Here is a 15,818-nt window from a genome sequence, read left to right on the forward strand (position 1 = left end):
AAAACCATGTAGATTGGGGCTGGAGAGGTGGTTCAGTGGTTCAGAGAGCATACTATTCTTGCAGAAGACCTGAGTTCAGTTTCCAGCACCAATGTTGAGTGGCTCACAACTGCCTATACTCCAGTTCTAGGGAATCCAACTTTATCTTCTGACTTCAACATGTACCCATATTCATGTGTGCATTCCCACACACAGACATGTATGCATACACACAATTTTAAATGTTTTTTAAAAACCAATACATAAAGGGAGAAGGGGAGAGAAAGGTTAAATGCAATAAATTGAAACATTGACAAAGGTTGTTTGCATTCAACTATATAAATATTCGCTTCATTTTATGGTTTTTTTGCCTAAAAATATATGCAGTCTGTTTTTCTGGTTGGGAGGTGTTAGAGTTAGCTTCAGCTGTCAACTTGACACAAACTTCGGATCACCTGGACAAAGGAACCTCAACTGAAGAACTGCCCAAATCAGATAGGCCTGTAGCCATATCCATGGAGCATTTTCTTTTTTATTATTATTATATTTTGTGTGTGTGTGTACCTGTAGAGATCAAAGGGATTCAATTCTCTTTCCACCATGTGGGCCCCAGGGACCAAACCCAGGTCCTCAGGCTTGACAGCAAAGACCCTTCCCCACTGAGCTAGCCCACTGAGCAGGTGAAGCATTTCCTTCATTGCTAATTGATATTGGAGGGCTCAGCCCACTGTGGGAAGTAGCATCCTTGGGCAGGTGAGCTGTATAAGAAAGGTAGGTGAGCCGGGCGGTGGTGGCGCACGCCTTTAATCCCAGCACTCGGGAGGCAGAGGCAGGCGGATCTCTGTGAGTTCGAGACCAGCCTGGTCTACAAGAGCTAGTTACAGGACAGGCTCCAAAACCACAGAGAAACCCTGTCTCAAAAAACCAAAAAAAAAAAAAAAAAAAAGAAAGGTAGGTGATCAAGTCAGAGGAGGCTGGCCACCAAGCAGCATTCTTCCAGGTCTCTGTTTACATTCTTGCCTCTAGGTTCCTGCCATGACTTCTGTAACTTGGAAGCCAAATAAACCTTGTGCTCCTGAGTTGGTGTTGGTCAGTGTTTCATCACTGCAGTAAAAAGCAAACTAGAGCAGTAACAGGGCACTTGACTAGCGTGACTGGGTTGCATCCTCAGGACCACAAAAAATAAAAATGAAAGGTATCAATTCTCCAAAGAAGAAATAATAATCCTAAAGACATAGGCAGCTAAAAAGACAGCATGTGAGCACATGAGCAAAAGCTGTTAGGAATGAAGAGGAAGCAAAGCCAGCTGTGTATTCTAGAGAGACTACATTCCTATCTATAACTGACAGTAGCAAAATGTCATCAAGAAGTAGATAGCAGACTCTCTGTCTCTGTCTCTCTCTCTCTGTCTCTCTCTCTGTCTCTCTCTCTCTCTGGTTTTTCAAGACAGGGTTTCTCTTTGTTACAACTCTGGCTGTCCTGGAACTCACTCTGTAGACCAGGCTGTCCTTGAACTCAGAGATCCACTACAACACCTGGCTAGATAGAAGTCCTAATGAACATAATAAAATTAATATTTATGGACCACTGAGTCCAACAACAGCAAAACACAAAGGCATGGAAAGCACAAAGAGAACATTTACTAAGATGTGTCTTATGTGGGCTATAGAATATATCTTAATAAAATTTGAGAAAACAGAAATCATGTGGACTCTGTGTTCAAACTCCAAAAGCATAATGTAAATCATAAACAGAGACTCAGTAATTTGAAAGTATTTAGGAACTCTACAGCATACTTTTAAATAACCCATAGGTCCCAGAAGTCTCAAGAGAAATTAAAATGTTCTAACTAATTGAAAATAAAAGTACAGCACATCAGTTATGTGCTGTAGCTAAATCCTAGAGAGATAATTATAGGATTAAATGTCTATATGACAAAGGAAGGAAGATTTGAAGGGAACAAATTAAAGGTCCACCATAACAACCTGAAGGGGGTAAGGAAATTAAGCCTAAAGCCAGCAACAGAAAGAAAGCACTGAAAATGAAATTTTAAGAAATCACCAAAACTGAAAGCAATAAAGAACACATTGACAGAAAACTTTGATCCTTGTACTTTCAGCCACCATCACTGAAGTAATCAACTGCCACCATAGCAGCAGTAAACTGCAGTTTGGGCCAAGTCACTTTGTCTCTACTGCCAGGAGCCACTCAGAGCCAGTGACCTGATGTCACCCTGATTAACCAGCCCCAAAGCAGGCAGATCTTTTTGAGTTTGAAAGCAGCCTAGTCTACAAAGTGAGCTCAGGACAGCCACAGCTACATAGTGAGACCTTGTCTAAACACAAACATGCATACACACACGTGCATGTGTACGCACATCTGAACACACATACACACATATTCACACTGGGGTTCGGGAGCAGGTAAGATTGACTCAGTGGGTAAAGGTACTTGCTGCCAAGCCTGATGATCTAAATTTGACCCCCAGGAGGAGAGACCAACTCCAGCAAGTTATTCTCGGATCTCCACAAGCACACTGTGGCACACCCACACAAATAAATAAATAAGTAGAATTTCTAAAAACAGGAAAGATCCCCCCATATCATTATTCAGCAGGAAATTGAAAATCAAAAGAAGGACAAAATGCCACTGCATATGTATAACAAGGACTAGATACAGGATGATTGTTATGTAAAAGAGCAAGACAGACAATAGCAACTGTTAACGACGAAACGGGAACATTGGAATCGTCGGACACCGCTGGTGCAATGGCGTAGCACAAATTTTAATTGTTCTTAATAATAAAAACCCAGAGTCAGATATCAGGGGGGTGAAAGCTGAGAGATCAGAGAAGCAGTGTAGCTAGCCACTAGAGAGACCTTTTACCTCTACCAAATCCTCAGACCAAAAGGACAATGCTGTCCTTAGACTGCCTCCTCAGACTGTGTGATCTGCATCTTCAGACTGATTGCTTCAGATTGCTGCCTCAGACTGCAACTGAGCTCCTGTCTCCTCATGCTTTATATTTCTCTCTCCGCCCAGCCATATCCCTTCCTGTCTGTATCTCCCTAGTGCAGAGATTAAAGGCAAGTGATTCCCCAGTATTGGGATTAAAGGTGTGAGCCACCACTGCCTGCCTCTGTTTCTCTTTTAGATTTGACCAAGCCCAGGGTGACCTTGAACCACAGATATCCCTCTGCCTCCAGCTCCTGAGTCCTGGGATTACAGGTGTGTGCCACTACTGCCTGGCCTCTAGTGGCTTAGCTCTGCACTCTGATCTTCAGGCAAGCTTTATTTGTTAAAACACAAACAAAAATATCACTACAGAAAGGTAAAATGATGTAGCCATTATAGAAAAGATTGGTTGCTTCTTAAGAGAGAAAAACATAAGTTTTCTATGATACCTGACAAATGCATTCCTCTGTGTAGTCTCTAAGAATCTTAGAAAACTTGCTTGTATGGACTACTAAAAGCAGCATTATTCCCAGGACTTGTATTGTTCCTATTCCTATTCATAATAGGCAAAAGTAAAGGCAACCTAATAACCACCAATTGATGAATGCAAACAAAATATGATTTATTCGTACATATAATTTTTCAGCCAAAGAACAAAGTGCTAACAAACTTTTGTATCTTGAAAAAAATTGTGTCACACAAAACAAACAAGCCCAACATAAACACTGCATGCTGTCGTTCTGTTTCTATGAAAATGTCCAGAATACACAAATCCACTGAAACACCATCGATTACTGGTTGCTAGTAGCTGGAAAGAGAGGTGGACTGGGAATGGCCATTAATGAAGTGATAATTTAATGTTCTGGAACTGGAAGTCTGATGAGTTCAATGATTTGTGAATATACTAAATAATATTAAATTGTATGCTTTAAAATAAAACGTATATACAATATTTCAAAAGATCAGTCACAGATTCCTATTTTAGGGAATTAAAAAAGAACAACATAATTTTTGGTCAGACATGGTTGTGCATGGCTTTAATCCCAGCACTTGGGAAGTAGAGGATCTTTATGAGTTCAAGGAGAGATTGTTTTACATAGTGAGTTCCAGGCTAGCCAGGGCTACATAGTGAGATTATATTACATTGATCATATTCATCCCATTGCTCTCTGTTACCACTGAACCCCTTGGATAGGTTTTTTGAATCTCTAGCTCCATCGACGCAGTAAGCCAGAGCAAGTCTAATTCAAAAGTAAAAGACCAGGTTTATTTGGGCAGAGCACTCCTGGATAACCCTCCAGCCCCCAGCGGGGGGAGGGGGAGGGCAGGAGAAAAATCACATGGCCGATCTAAGGCAGGGCACTTAAATACCTTGTAGGCACTGGGGTGGGGGTGTGTTGATGTGTCCTCTACAAGATGTGTTTGTGCCCAGCTTCAGGGGAAGAGCTGCCACTTAGCAGGTATTTTGAGAGGTAGGAATGGGGCTTTCTCAACTTGAAGTTCTAGCAGAACACCCTTGTTCTTCCTAACAAACCTCCCTTCTACTTTCATTTCTCTCTCTCTCTCTCTCTCTGTCTGTCTCTCTGTCTCTCTGTGTGTGTGTGTGTGTGTGTGTGTGTATACACGCGCACATGCACGCGGTCCCTTCTGTTTAAATGGGGCTGCTTGCATGAACATGGGTGGGGCTGTTTTACTTAAGAAAGGAAAACTTACCAAGGACTACACCACCGGGGAATATAAACCCCACTCCCTTCCTCACTGAGATTTCTTAATGCCTCATCTACTCCAGACTTGGGGATGAAGAAGTGAGAACCACAGCAATACTAGTTGGGACAGTTATAAATTTACACCCAAGTCAGTTCTTCCTAGCCAAAGGACCAGCAAAGCTAACTGGAAAAAACTTAGGTGGTTGGTTACCTGTATAGTAATTATAAACGTCACAAAAAAGAACTCCAGCTCCACCTTCATCTACACAGCAAGGCCAGTTTTAGTGCTTTGACTCCCATACTTCTGAAGTTGCAAATAATGGTGGGAAAAAAAGGCAATCAGGGCTTCTCATTTTCACTCATCAACTGCAAGGCACTTCTATCTTCAGGATTAGTGCAAATGACATAAGAAGCCCAATTTCTCACTTCATCCAGCAGTACCCCTTATCTGAGCGTCAATCAAGTCAATGGGATAAGTGGACGTTCATTTTCCACCGGGAGTCACAGAATGATGGATACTGCAACTCAGCTTTCCCTAAGGATGCAGAGCCAAGCAGATAGCAGTCAAAAGAGAAAGTGGAGAGTATCCAGCCTCTCGTGAGCTAATGTGAGGATGCTCAAATTAGACTTGAAAACAACTCATTAAACTACACGACTTGAATCCCAGCACTTGGGACCCAGGGGCAGGTAGATCTCTGGGTCTCAGGTCAGCCTAGTCTACATAGCAAGTTCCAAGCAAGCCAAGACTACATAGTGAGACCTTGTCTCAAAAAAAGAAGAAGAAGAGGAGGAGGAAGAGGGGGAGGAGGAGACTCAAAATAGAAGGACAAATAAATCCATACCAAACTACATAGTAATGCAATTTTCAAATATTAACAACAAAGAAAAATATTTAAAGCATCCAGCAAATAAACAAAAATATCATTGACAACTCAAAACCAAGAGATTGTTCTTTCTCTAAAACATATGGGTACATGAAACAAGTGGCATAACCTTTTTCAAATGCTGAAACCATCATCAGTCCAAATTTACACACCCAGCAAAAAGACACAGGTGCAGAAAAGTAAGATGAGTTACTGCCAATGGCCATGAAGAACACATACAGGGGCTGAGGAAGGAGTAGTGCGGGGCTGGAGCTCTTCTCCCAGTGTGTATGTGAGGTCCTGGGTTCCATCCCCAGCAAGGTAAAAGGGGGAAAAAAAGACCAGAAAAGAGAACATGGAACAAAGACAAAATAGGAAAGACAACAAAAATGTCAAATAGCTTGGAATATCAGTAACAAAGAAGGAACAGTATGCTAAATTTTAATAAATACCTTTCATATTTATAAATGGCGATGGCAATTGAGTTGTAAATAAATCATTCAGAAGACGGAAAATAACACGAGAATGGCAGCTGATAGAGCCACTCTGGAAAAGTACTTCAACAATTTTATTAAGTTCAATATAATCTTTGTTTTAAAAAAATTATCATTAACTGTGTGTGTGTGAACATGTGTGCAGGTACCCACAGAGGTTAAAGGCATCTAATCTTTGGAAGTTGGAGTCACCTGTTGTGCACTGCCCAAATAATGGGTGTTGAGAAACAAATTCAGATCTTATGTGCTCTTAACCTCTGAGCCATCTTTCCAGTCCCAAAGTTCAACATGGTCTTAAGTATGTGGCCCAGAATTCCACTTAAACATATCTATTCAAGAAAAAATTAAACCGGGTGATGGTGGTATATGGCTGTAATCCCAGCACTCGGGAGACAGAGGCAGGTGGATCTCTGTGAGTTCGAGGCCAGCCTGGTCTACAAACTGAGTTCCAGGACAGCCAGGGCTGTTACACAGAGAAATCCTGTCTCAAAAAGAAAGAAAGAAAGAAAGAAAGAAAGAAAGAAAGAAAGAAAGAAAGAAAGAAAGAAAGAAAGAAAGAAAGAAAGAAAGAAAGAAAGAAAGAAAGAAAGACAGACAGTCGGATCCCAGTAGCAGCTGCGGCGATTCAGTTCTTCTGTAGCTCTCCCCGTCTCCCTTTCGCTTCCAGAAACATGGCCTCTGGTGTGACTGTCTCTGACGGTGTCATCAAGGTGTTCAATGACATGAAAGTGCGCAAGTCTTCGACGCCAGAAGAAGTGAAGAAACGCAAGAAGGCGGTGTTCTTCTGCCTGAGTGAGGACAAGAAGAACATCATCCTGGAGGAGGGCAAGGAGATCCTGGTAGGAGATGTGGGGCAGACTGTGGACCATCCCTACACCACCTTTGTCAAGATGCTGCCAGACAAGGACTTCCGCTATGCTCTCTAAGATGCCACCTACGAGACCAAGGAGAGCAAGGAGGAGGACCTGGTGTTCATCTTCTGGACCCCTGAGAGTGCACCCCTTAAGAGCAAAATGATCTACGCCAGCTCCAAGGATGCCATCAAGAAGAAGCTGACAGGCCGGGCGGTGGTGGCGCACGCCTTTAATCCCAGCACTCGGGAGGCAGAGGCAGGCGGATCTCTGTGAGTTCGAGGCCAGCCTGGTGTACAAGAGCTAGTTCCAGGACAGGCTCCAAAACCACAGAGAAACCCTGTCTCGAAAAACCAAAAAAAAAGAAGAAGAAGAAGAAGAAGAAGAAGAAGAAGAAGAAGAAGAAGAAGAAGAAGAAGAAGAAGAAGAAGAAGAAGAAGAAGAAGAAGAAGAAGAAGAAGAAGAAGAAGAAGAAGCTGACAGGAATCAAGCATGAATTACAAGCAAACTGCTACAAGGAGGTCAAGGACCGCTGCACCCTGGCAGAGAAACTAGGTGGCAGTGCCTTCATCTCCCTGGAGGGCAAGCCTTTGTGAGCCGCCTCCAGCCCCCTGCCTGGAGCATCTAGCAGCCCCAGACCTGCTCATGGGTGTTGCAGGCTGCCCCTTTCCTGCCAGACCTGAGGGGCTGGGGGGATCCCAGCAGGGGGAGGGTAATCCCTTCACCCCAGTTGCCAAATGTCCCCCCCCACCCCCTGGACCGTCCTTCTCCCTCCACCCTGACGGTTCTGGCCTTCCCAAACTGCTTTTGATCTTCTGATTCCTCTTGGGTTGAAGCAGACCAAGTCCCTTCCCAGGCACCCAGTTTGGGGGGAGCCTGACCTATTTTTTTTAATGACTCCCTACTCCTTATCCCCCCATCCCATGCTGCCAACTTCTAACCACAATAGTGACTCTGTGCTTGTCTGTTTAGTTCTGTGTGTAAATGAAATGTGGAAATGACCCTCCCTTGCCAGCTGCTTGCCCTCCCCTTCCCCTTGTTCTCAGCCACTCATGAAAGCAGGACCAGTAACGGACTTTCAATTTAAAAAAAAACAAAAAACCAATAAAAAGGCTAATTAACAAAAAAAAAGAAAGAAAGAAAGAAAGAAGAAAGAAAGAGAAAAGAAAGCAAAAAATTAAAGCGTGTTTCACAGAGACATATGAATGTCTATAACATAGCATTTTCACAATATACAAACGGTGAAAGGAGTCCAAATGTCATCACCAAGTGAATAAAGAAGCAAAATGTAATATATCCCAACAATGAAACAGTATTTATCCATTAAAAGGAACAAAGTCCTAATAAATGACACAATATGATGAACCTCAATGGCACATTAAGCAAAAGAAGGTGTCAGAGACAGCATATTTTATAACACAAATTTATTTGAAAAGCCCCGCTGAAAGAAATACTAACCCACAACACAGACTGAGAATACATAGAAATGGGAATGAGAATGGGACGTATTGAATGGAGGCAATGGATATATTCTAAAATTAGTTTGTGGTAATGACTGCATAAATCTGTAAATCGACTAACATCACTGAATTGTGTACTTTAACAAATAAACAAAGCTATCTTTTAAAACTGTGAAACCTTCTCAGCCCATTAAGCCTGAGACTTTGTGCCTCAGGCCCCCATGTATTAGATGAGAAAATTGCCCTCATGACCTCCTCAGCACATTAGGTAAACAAAGCCTTATACCACCTGCTTTCCTCTGCATCCACTCACCAATTTACTAGCCTGAAAGCCAGCTTATCATTTAAAAGCCATCACGCTTCATGTGTTCACTGGCAGTGGACACACAAAACGTGTTTTTCTCGGCTTTCCCAATCTCAGTCCTCCTGGCAGAACTGATTACCTTTGCAATCACACATGCTTTTTTAGCACCGTGTATGTGCAGGCAAACAGATGAGCTGATCAGACTGTGCTTGCACACTTGGCCAAGCGCAGCACTTCTCTACACTGCTTTGTCCTTTTGACTTCTAACTAAATGTCAGCGGCCCCTTTCCAATTTATTTAGTTTGGTTTTTTATTTTGCTTGAGATAGTGTCCAAGGCTCACTTCATTCATACTTACTGAGGTGCCAAGGATGAACTTGAACTTCTGATCCTCCTGCCTCCACCTCCCAACTTTTGGGATTACAAATATGCACCTCCATCTCCAGTTTATGCTGTGCAGGAGATTACAAGTAGGGTTTTCCTGCACGATAGGCAAGCTCTCTACCAACTAAACTACGTCTCTGGACTCTCCACTTTAAAACTTACAGTAGAATTTCCCCAGCCCTCTCTCCCTTCATCTTTCCATCTCCCCCAGTCACTATATCCTAGCTTGACAACAGTTCTCATGTCTTATTGCATTTATCACAAAATCCAAGTCTTTTCCTTTCTGTCAGTTATTCCTTCCTAGACTAATCTTTAGTGATGGAAATGAGAAGGTACCACTGGAGCAGTAATCAGCAAAATAGTATTATTCCCTCTAGATATTGATTTACTGGACTCTTTATAGATAAGATGTTTGGGAAATATTTAATCTCCTCTGTGATTTTGTCTTGCTTCTTAAAAAGAACGGGTACAGAATATTGAAGTTGATCTCAGGTCCGAGGTCACCCACTCTCATTGTTGATATATGTTTAATAGTACTGGGAAAAAACAATTATTGTTATGAAATACTTTAAGATTCTCTTATCCTAATCTCTGGCTAAAGTAAAGTTCTTTATACAACAAAAGGCTCCATTTGTTTTTTTATAGATAATGTTACATCTTACTTCTCAATTCCAAAACAAACAAGCTATTGAATATAATGAAAAATGCAATATTAATAACACCAATTCCTTGGTATCTGAACAATATCTCTTACAGAAAAGATTTCTCTCTTCCGCACATGCCTAAGTATTTTTGTTTACTGCCAATATGGTGCTGATGCTAGGCTTATTCTAAATTCCAGGCTCTGTCTGTTTCCCCAGTCACATCACCTAATCAGAATGAAAGCTCTAGCCCAGCGGAAGGCATAGGGAAGCTGGTATTAATGGAGCGTAGCTGAATCGTGACATTCATTCTATTAGGAGCAGCTGCACTATATAGTGTTAACGGCACAAAGTCTGTGCTGCTACCAGGTATGAACCAGTTTGGGACATTATCTAAAAACTTAAAATATGTGGTCTCTGTATTTTAGTGACGTAGTGAAGATGAGGTAGAACGTTTTAAATGGGGATGGGGTAGGGTGGGAAAAAAAGGTCACTACAGACCTGAATGAATTATCTAAATTTTCTGATATTCAATATGTCATCTTTTTAAATGATTTATTTTTATGTGCATTGGTGTATATCTGTGTGAAGGTATCAAATCCCCAGAACTGGAGTCACAGGCAGGTGTGAGCTACCGTGTGGGTGCTGGAAATTGAACCCGGGTCCTACTGGAAGAGCAACCACTGCTCTTAACTGCTGAGCCATCTCTCCAGTCCATCAATTCTTCATCTATAAAAGACATATAAAGGTACCTACCTCACCAGATTGTTTGAATTAACTGACCTATGGTATTGGGAAGAATATAGCTTAGAGTCTATAGAATAGGCTATGTTAATTAATATGTCTCTAGACTGGCATGCCTTCTACACGCTCTCCAGCTCCACTCCTCAAAACCCCAATTTCTTTTCCTTCCTTCCTTCCTTCCTTTTTTTCTTTCCCTTTTTCCTCCTTCTTCCCTCCTTCCTTTCTTTCTTTTTCATAAGACAGGGTTTCTTTGTGTAACTCTAGCTGTCCTGGAACTAGGTCTATAGACCAAGCTTGCCTTACTCAAAGATTCTTCTGCCTCTGCCTTCCAAGTGCTGGGTTTGAAGGCATGTGCTTCAAACCCCTGATTGTAAACATGTTTATTCTTATTAATAAGAACCAACCAAAATGCACCACTGCCCCCAGCCTTTCCAAGCAACTTTAGGCACTGTAGCTGTTTGACTAAGAGTACAAGGCTTTGGGAGTAGGAAGAGACTCCAGATTTAAAAGCTCCTCTGTCATTTACTAGCTCCATGACCTTGAACAAATTACTTGCTCTCTATGTATCTAGATTTCCCTTGTGTGATATTTGAATCAACATGGTACACCCATCAAAGAGTTGTAGGGAAGAGTAAATGAGATACGCACACAGAGCACTTAGCACAGTCTGTGACACTTAGCAAGTCCCCAAAGTACCATTCAGCAGGAGAAATTAATAGAAAGTTTCCTCTTTTGTAAAACGTTAATAAAAATGTTTGCCCTTAGGATTGAACAATCTCTTCGTAAGGGACTGACATATGTGTACCTTGAGATATTTTGGGCAAAGTCCTAAACTCGCTTTTATAGAATTTGCTTTCCCTCGACTGCCTGCATAGAGGTAAATATATCCCGCATTAATTAACAGGCACTAAAACGAGAACGTACGTCCCCTGCGTACGAGAGACTGACATCCGAAGCGCAGTACGAAGATCAGCACCCGCAGACCGGACCTCGAGAATTCCCTGGAGTTCACCTCTACCGGCCCCCTCCCCTTGGAGCCGCGCAAGCGTACACCGAATTTACTCCCTGGTCCCTCATGCCCCCGCCTCCAACCCCCGCTCTGTCTGCCCAATACGCAGGCGCGTCTCCTCAAGTGCTTTCCCTACCCCCTCCTCTTTCTCTTCAGTCAGTTCCCCCTCCTCTCCCAGCCGCTCCGCAGGTTCAAACTCTTCTCCCGGCGAGTGGCGGCAGTTGTGAGGTCACGTGATGAGCATCCTGCTGCCCAACATGGCGGAGTTCGACACCATCTCGGAACTGGAGGAGGAAGAAGAAGAAGCAGCAACGACGTCGTCGTCGCCGTCGTCGTCGTCGTCGTCGTCGGTATCTGGGCCCGATGAGGATGAGGAAGATGAGGAGGAGGAAGAAGAGGAGGAAGAAGAAGAAGAGGAGGAGGAGGTGCCACCCCCGCCACGGGTAGTGAGCGAGGAGCATCTGCGGAGATATGCCCCAGACCCTGTGTTGGTGCGCGGCGCCGGCCACATCACTGTGTAAGCTATTGGGGCCGGGGTCTTGCGGAGGCTGAGAATTGGCGGCAGACGAATGAGAAGGGCATCGAAGGGCCTGCAGAGTGGGAAGGGCTGACTAAGACATACTGTTAGCAAAGGACACCTGATTTAAATAGAGAAACCGCAGATTGAATAGGTGTAGTGCAAAAGAAATGGGGAGAGTGACATCAACCCTGAGAAAAGAGTGAGTGTAGGACGTGGAGTTACGGGGTGGAAAGCTAGAGGCACTGGAGTAGGGGTGATCCGCTTGTACGTGTTCTGGCAAGTCAATAGTCTCTAAGCTGCAGGATGTACTAGGCTTCTCTGCTGGCAAGATTGATGGCTAGTGGAAAACGGCGAATGCTGTGACATGTGACAAGATCTGGGCTTGGATTCTTCAAAACAAAACTGTGATGCATTTTGTGAATAATATAAATATTCATCCACCCACATATTTATCCATCCATTCTTCCTATCCAATGCTTATATGAATGAATATCGTCATCCTTTCTCTGTTGAACGCACTACTCTGACGTTCCTGTAATATCACATCATTAGACGTTCAGGTTGATAAGAATCTATGCAAAGTAGAACGAGCAATGGATAGAGGGTGAGAGATCTTGGTTGCTAATCTCAGTTTCCCTTCTTACTAGCCCTATGACCTTGGTCAGTTGATTCTTACTTCCGGACTTTGGGTTCTCCAAATGAAGGGTTTGAAGTACGTGGTTTCTAAGCCCTTTCTTTGGCTCTGAAATAAATTAAGATGCTTACAGGGGATTTTGTTCACCCAAACATTAACTATATAGGGAAATTGGCCTTTGATGAATTGAGGATGATTTCTCTAAAACTCATCCAAGGTGGTTTCTTTTACATTGAAATTCTGTATCATATTTGAGAAAATAAAGTGTGCAAGGACTTCATATCATCTTGGTTACACAGTAAAAGAAGAAAAATTGACCTCTGGGCTTTGAAGAGTGGGTCCCAGTTTTTATTAGCTTGGATTGTAAATACTTAGAAATTTGAATATGGTGTTGTGTTCATGCTCTTAACTGTGGTGTCATTTACTGCATTTTCAAAATAGGTTTGCCCGTTTTCATCACATCTCACTATCTTTCATTTTGATCATGGCTCACCTAGTCCCTTTGACTCAACTGAGTGCTTGCATGAAATCATTCAGTATGTATCAATTCCTCAGTCGTGTTATCTTTTAATTTTTAGCATGTTAACTCTTTTGACTATAATACACTTTTAAATTATTGAATGACTGTATTACCAAATATTTTTTCAGTTGTGGTGTAAGGCTTTGGGGAGACTTTTAGGCCTTATTTTTGATTAGGTAATTTTCAGACACTTTTTCTCAGTCCAGGGTTTTTGCAGATAGCCTGCAATGCTCAGGTGCCAACTTACTGCAGTTTTACTTCCATTCCTTTTGTCACTAGGGTGACCATTATTCCAGCTAATTATGATGCTGGCACCCAGGGTTCTTTTTATGCAGATTCTTTTACATGACCAAGCAGAGAAATGGTATTTATACTGCAATCCATAATTTTATGTTCCACTTCCCCCCATTATTTTCTAAAATTCAAACAGTGCATACATAGCAAGGAAGCATAATTTAAGTTCTCTAAAACTTCCTCGTGGCTCCATTCTACTCGCCACACAACCAATTTCCTTTCTTCATTTAAAACAGAGCACTGAGATTTGCTGTGTCTAGCCTCTTGTACGTGTAATTCCCTGCCGACACCACACACACACAGTTTAAAAATTCTGGAATCACATGTAAAGAGATAATGCCAGTAATATCTTTGTATTAATTGGAAAAAAGTCTGAAAAGCATAAGCCAGTACTTAAATCCTAGAGATGAATATAGTTTGGAAAATTGTTTGGTTTTGTTGTGTACATTTTCTTCTTTAGGAAGAACATTTGATGCTAAATATCTAACATTTTAGAAAAAGACTGTTTAAAAGGTCTGCTAGAAGCCAGACATGGTGCTTTATGCCTGTGATTCCATCACCTGGGAGACTAAGACAAGAAGAGTGCCATGAGATCAAGGCCAATCTGGGGTCATATAATGAACTCCAGACCAACCTGGGCTACAGAGTGAGACCCTGTCTTTAATAAAAATTTTTGGTTGGGATCTGAGACATGAACTATAATAGCAAAACCTTCCATATGTCGAGTAAGTCTGTAAGAATAATTTTAATCTAATACATCTAAAATGTCAAATTTTGTTTCCATTTTTCTGATGTAGGCATATGTCGATTGCTCTAAACTATGTTTTATTGGGGGGTGTGGGTGTGATGAACTCAAACTAGGGCACTGTGCATCAAGGCAAGTGCTGTGTCACTGAGCTACACACTCTTGGCCCTATATCTATGTGAGTGAACTCTTTCTTTCCTTTGTTCTTTCTTTTTTTATTCCTTTTTTTTTTTTTTTTGAAACAGTGTTTCTCTCTGTAACAGCTCTGACTGTCCTGGAACTTGTTTTGTTGACAAAACTGGCCTTGAACTCAAAGATCCCTCTGCCTTTGCCTTCTGAGAGTACTGAGATGAAAGGCATGTGCCGCCACCACCCAGTTGAATGAACTATTTCTTATTCTTTTGTACCCTGACTTTGTGCTCTATTCGATCTTCATCTGTGGAAGATTTTGTTTCTATTGAAAGTTGAAAACATGGGAGTTGTCACCATCAACTGGACTTTTCTAAAAGGGAGTATTTTGTAGCTTTTCACCATGAGTAAGAGATACATATTTAAGGCGATAGTTATATTTAACCTGATTCTAACTCAGTATATCTTAAACTCAACATTTTCCCTCCCCAAATGGCTTATATTTCTATTTGCCACATTTCTGGCAGTGACCCCAACATTCTGCTTTCCCAGGGTAATATTTGAAATCTTTGAGCCATTTTGACTCTTCTCCTTGAATTGCCCTATGTCTGATTTTCCCAGAATTATGTCATCATACATTTGGAAATTTGCTTAGATTTTTCATTTTCTCTATTCCTCTTTGGCAGCACTCTTGTTTGAGTGGCCATCATCTCCTTCTTGAGTTATAGCCATAATCTGCTGCCTCTCCTCATTTCATTGTGCATACCTGTGCCAAACTAATTTTCTTAAAATTCCATTCAATCGTGCCACTGTCCTGTCATAAACCTGCATTGGGTCTTTATTAGAACTTAGTGCTCGCAACATTACAATTCAAGGAGTCCCTCTCATGTCTTCTTTTCTGCCATCCATACCCTTTTTTTCTAATCTCCACCCAAGCAAAGTCTTGTACCATAAGGCAGCCCCTGGCTCCAATAGTGCCTCACTTTGACCTCTCTAGAATCTAGAGTCCAGATTGCCCTGTAATATATTCAAACCCCAAACCTCCTGATATTCACATCCTCTTCAGCTGCTATCTAATCTCTCTTCCTTCTCCACATTCCTTAAGAGTGCGTACATGCACTATATTTACTTCCTCTTATCTGGATTCTGCCACCTTAACTGTGAAGATTCTGACCTCAGTTGAGATCACCATGATCAGAGACTGGGAGTATAGTTTTGCAATAGAGTGCTTGCCTGGCATGTATTTTTTTAACAGTCTTCTTCCTGTCTTGTTTCTTAAATACCTGTGATTTTATGCTTAGCCCTCTACTCTTACTGTCTACATATCTTAAATGGTCTCTTCTTGCTTCTTGTGGTCTCGGTTATCCAGTGTTTCTGTACCAGACTCTGCTTGGACACTTCCCTGGGCTACTTAACCCTCAAACATGCCTCTTATTGTTCTCTATTTTCCATCTCAGTTGAGTGTACCTCCTTTTACTCATCACAGCATGCTATTTCATATCATCAATGTCTGTTCCACCTAATGCTTCCATCTTAAATGCCAGCATCTACCTCCCTTTACCCTAGCTTTCCAAATGTCACCATTTC

At 42.0% G+C, this 15,818-nt stretch overlaps 1 protein-coding gene and 1 pseudogene across 1 annotated transcript in view; both read left to right on the forward strand.

Moving 5' to 3' along the window:
- Window positions 1-6,668: 6,668 nt before the first annotated feature.
- Window positions 6,669-7,565, forward strand: LOC130867324 (cofilin-1-like; annotated as a pseudogene).
- A 3,942-nt stretch (window positions 7,566-11,507) lies between these two features.
- Window positions 11,508-15,818, forward strand: part of Chic1 (cysteine rich hydrophobic domain 1) — a 44,319-nt gene continuing 40,008 nt past the window's right edge. The window contains exon 1 of the mRNA XM_057759173.1: window positions 11,508-11,906. Coding sequence (XP_057615156.1) covers window positions 11,626-11,906 — 281 coding nt within the window. The 5' untranslated portion in view covers window positions 11,508-11,625. The remainder of the gene's footprint in view (window positions 11,907-15,818) is intronic.

Source organism: Chionomys nivalis, chromosome X (assembly GCF_950005125.1).
Source record: "Chionomys nivalis chromosome X, mChiNiv1.1, whole genome shotgun sequence".
In the NCBI taxonomy this organism is placed as follows: Eukaryota; Metazoa; Chordata; class Mammalia; order Rodentia; family Cricetidae; genus Chionomys; species Chionomys nivalis.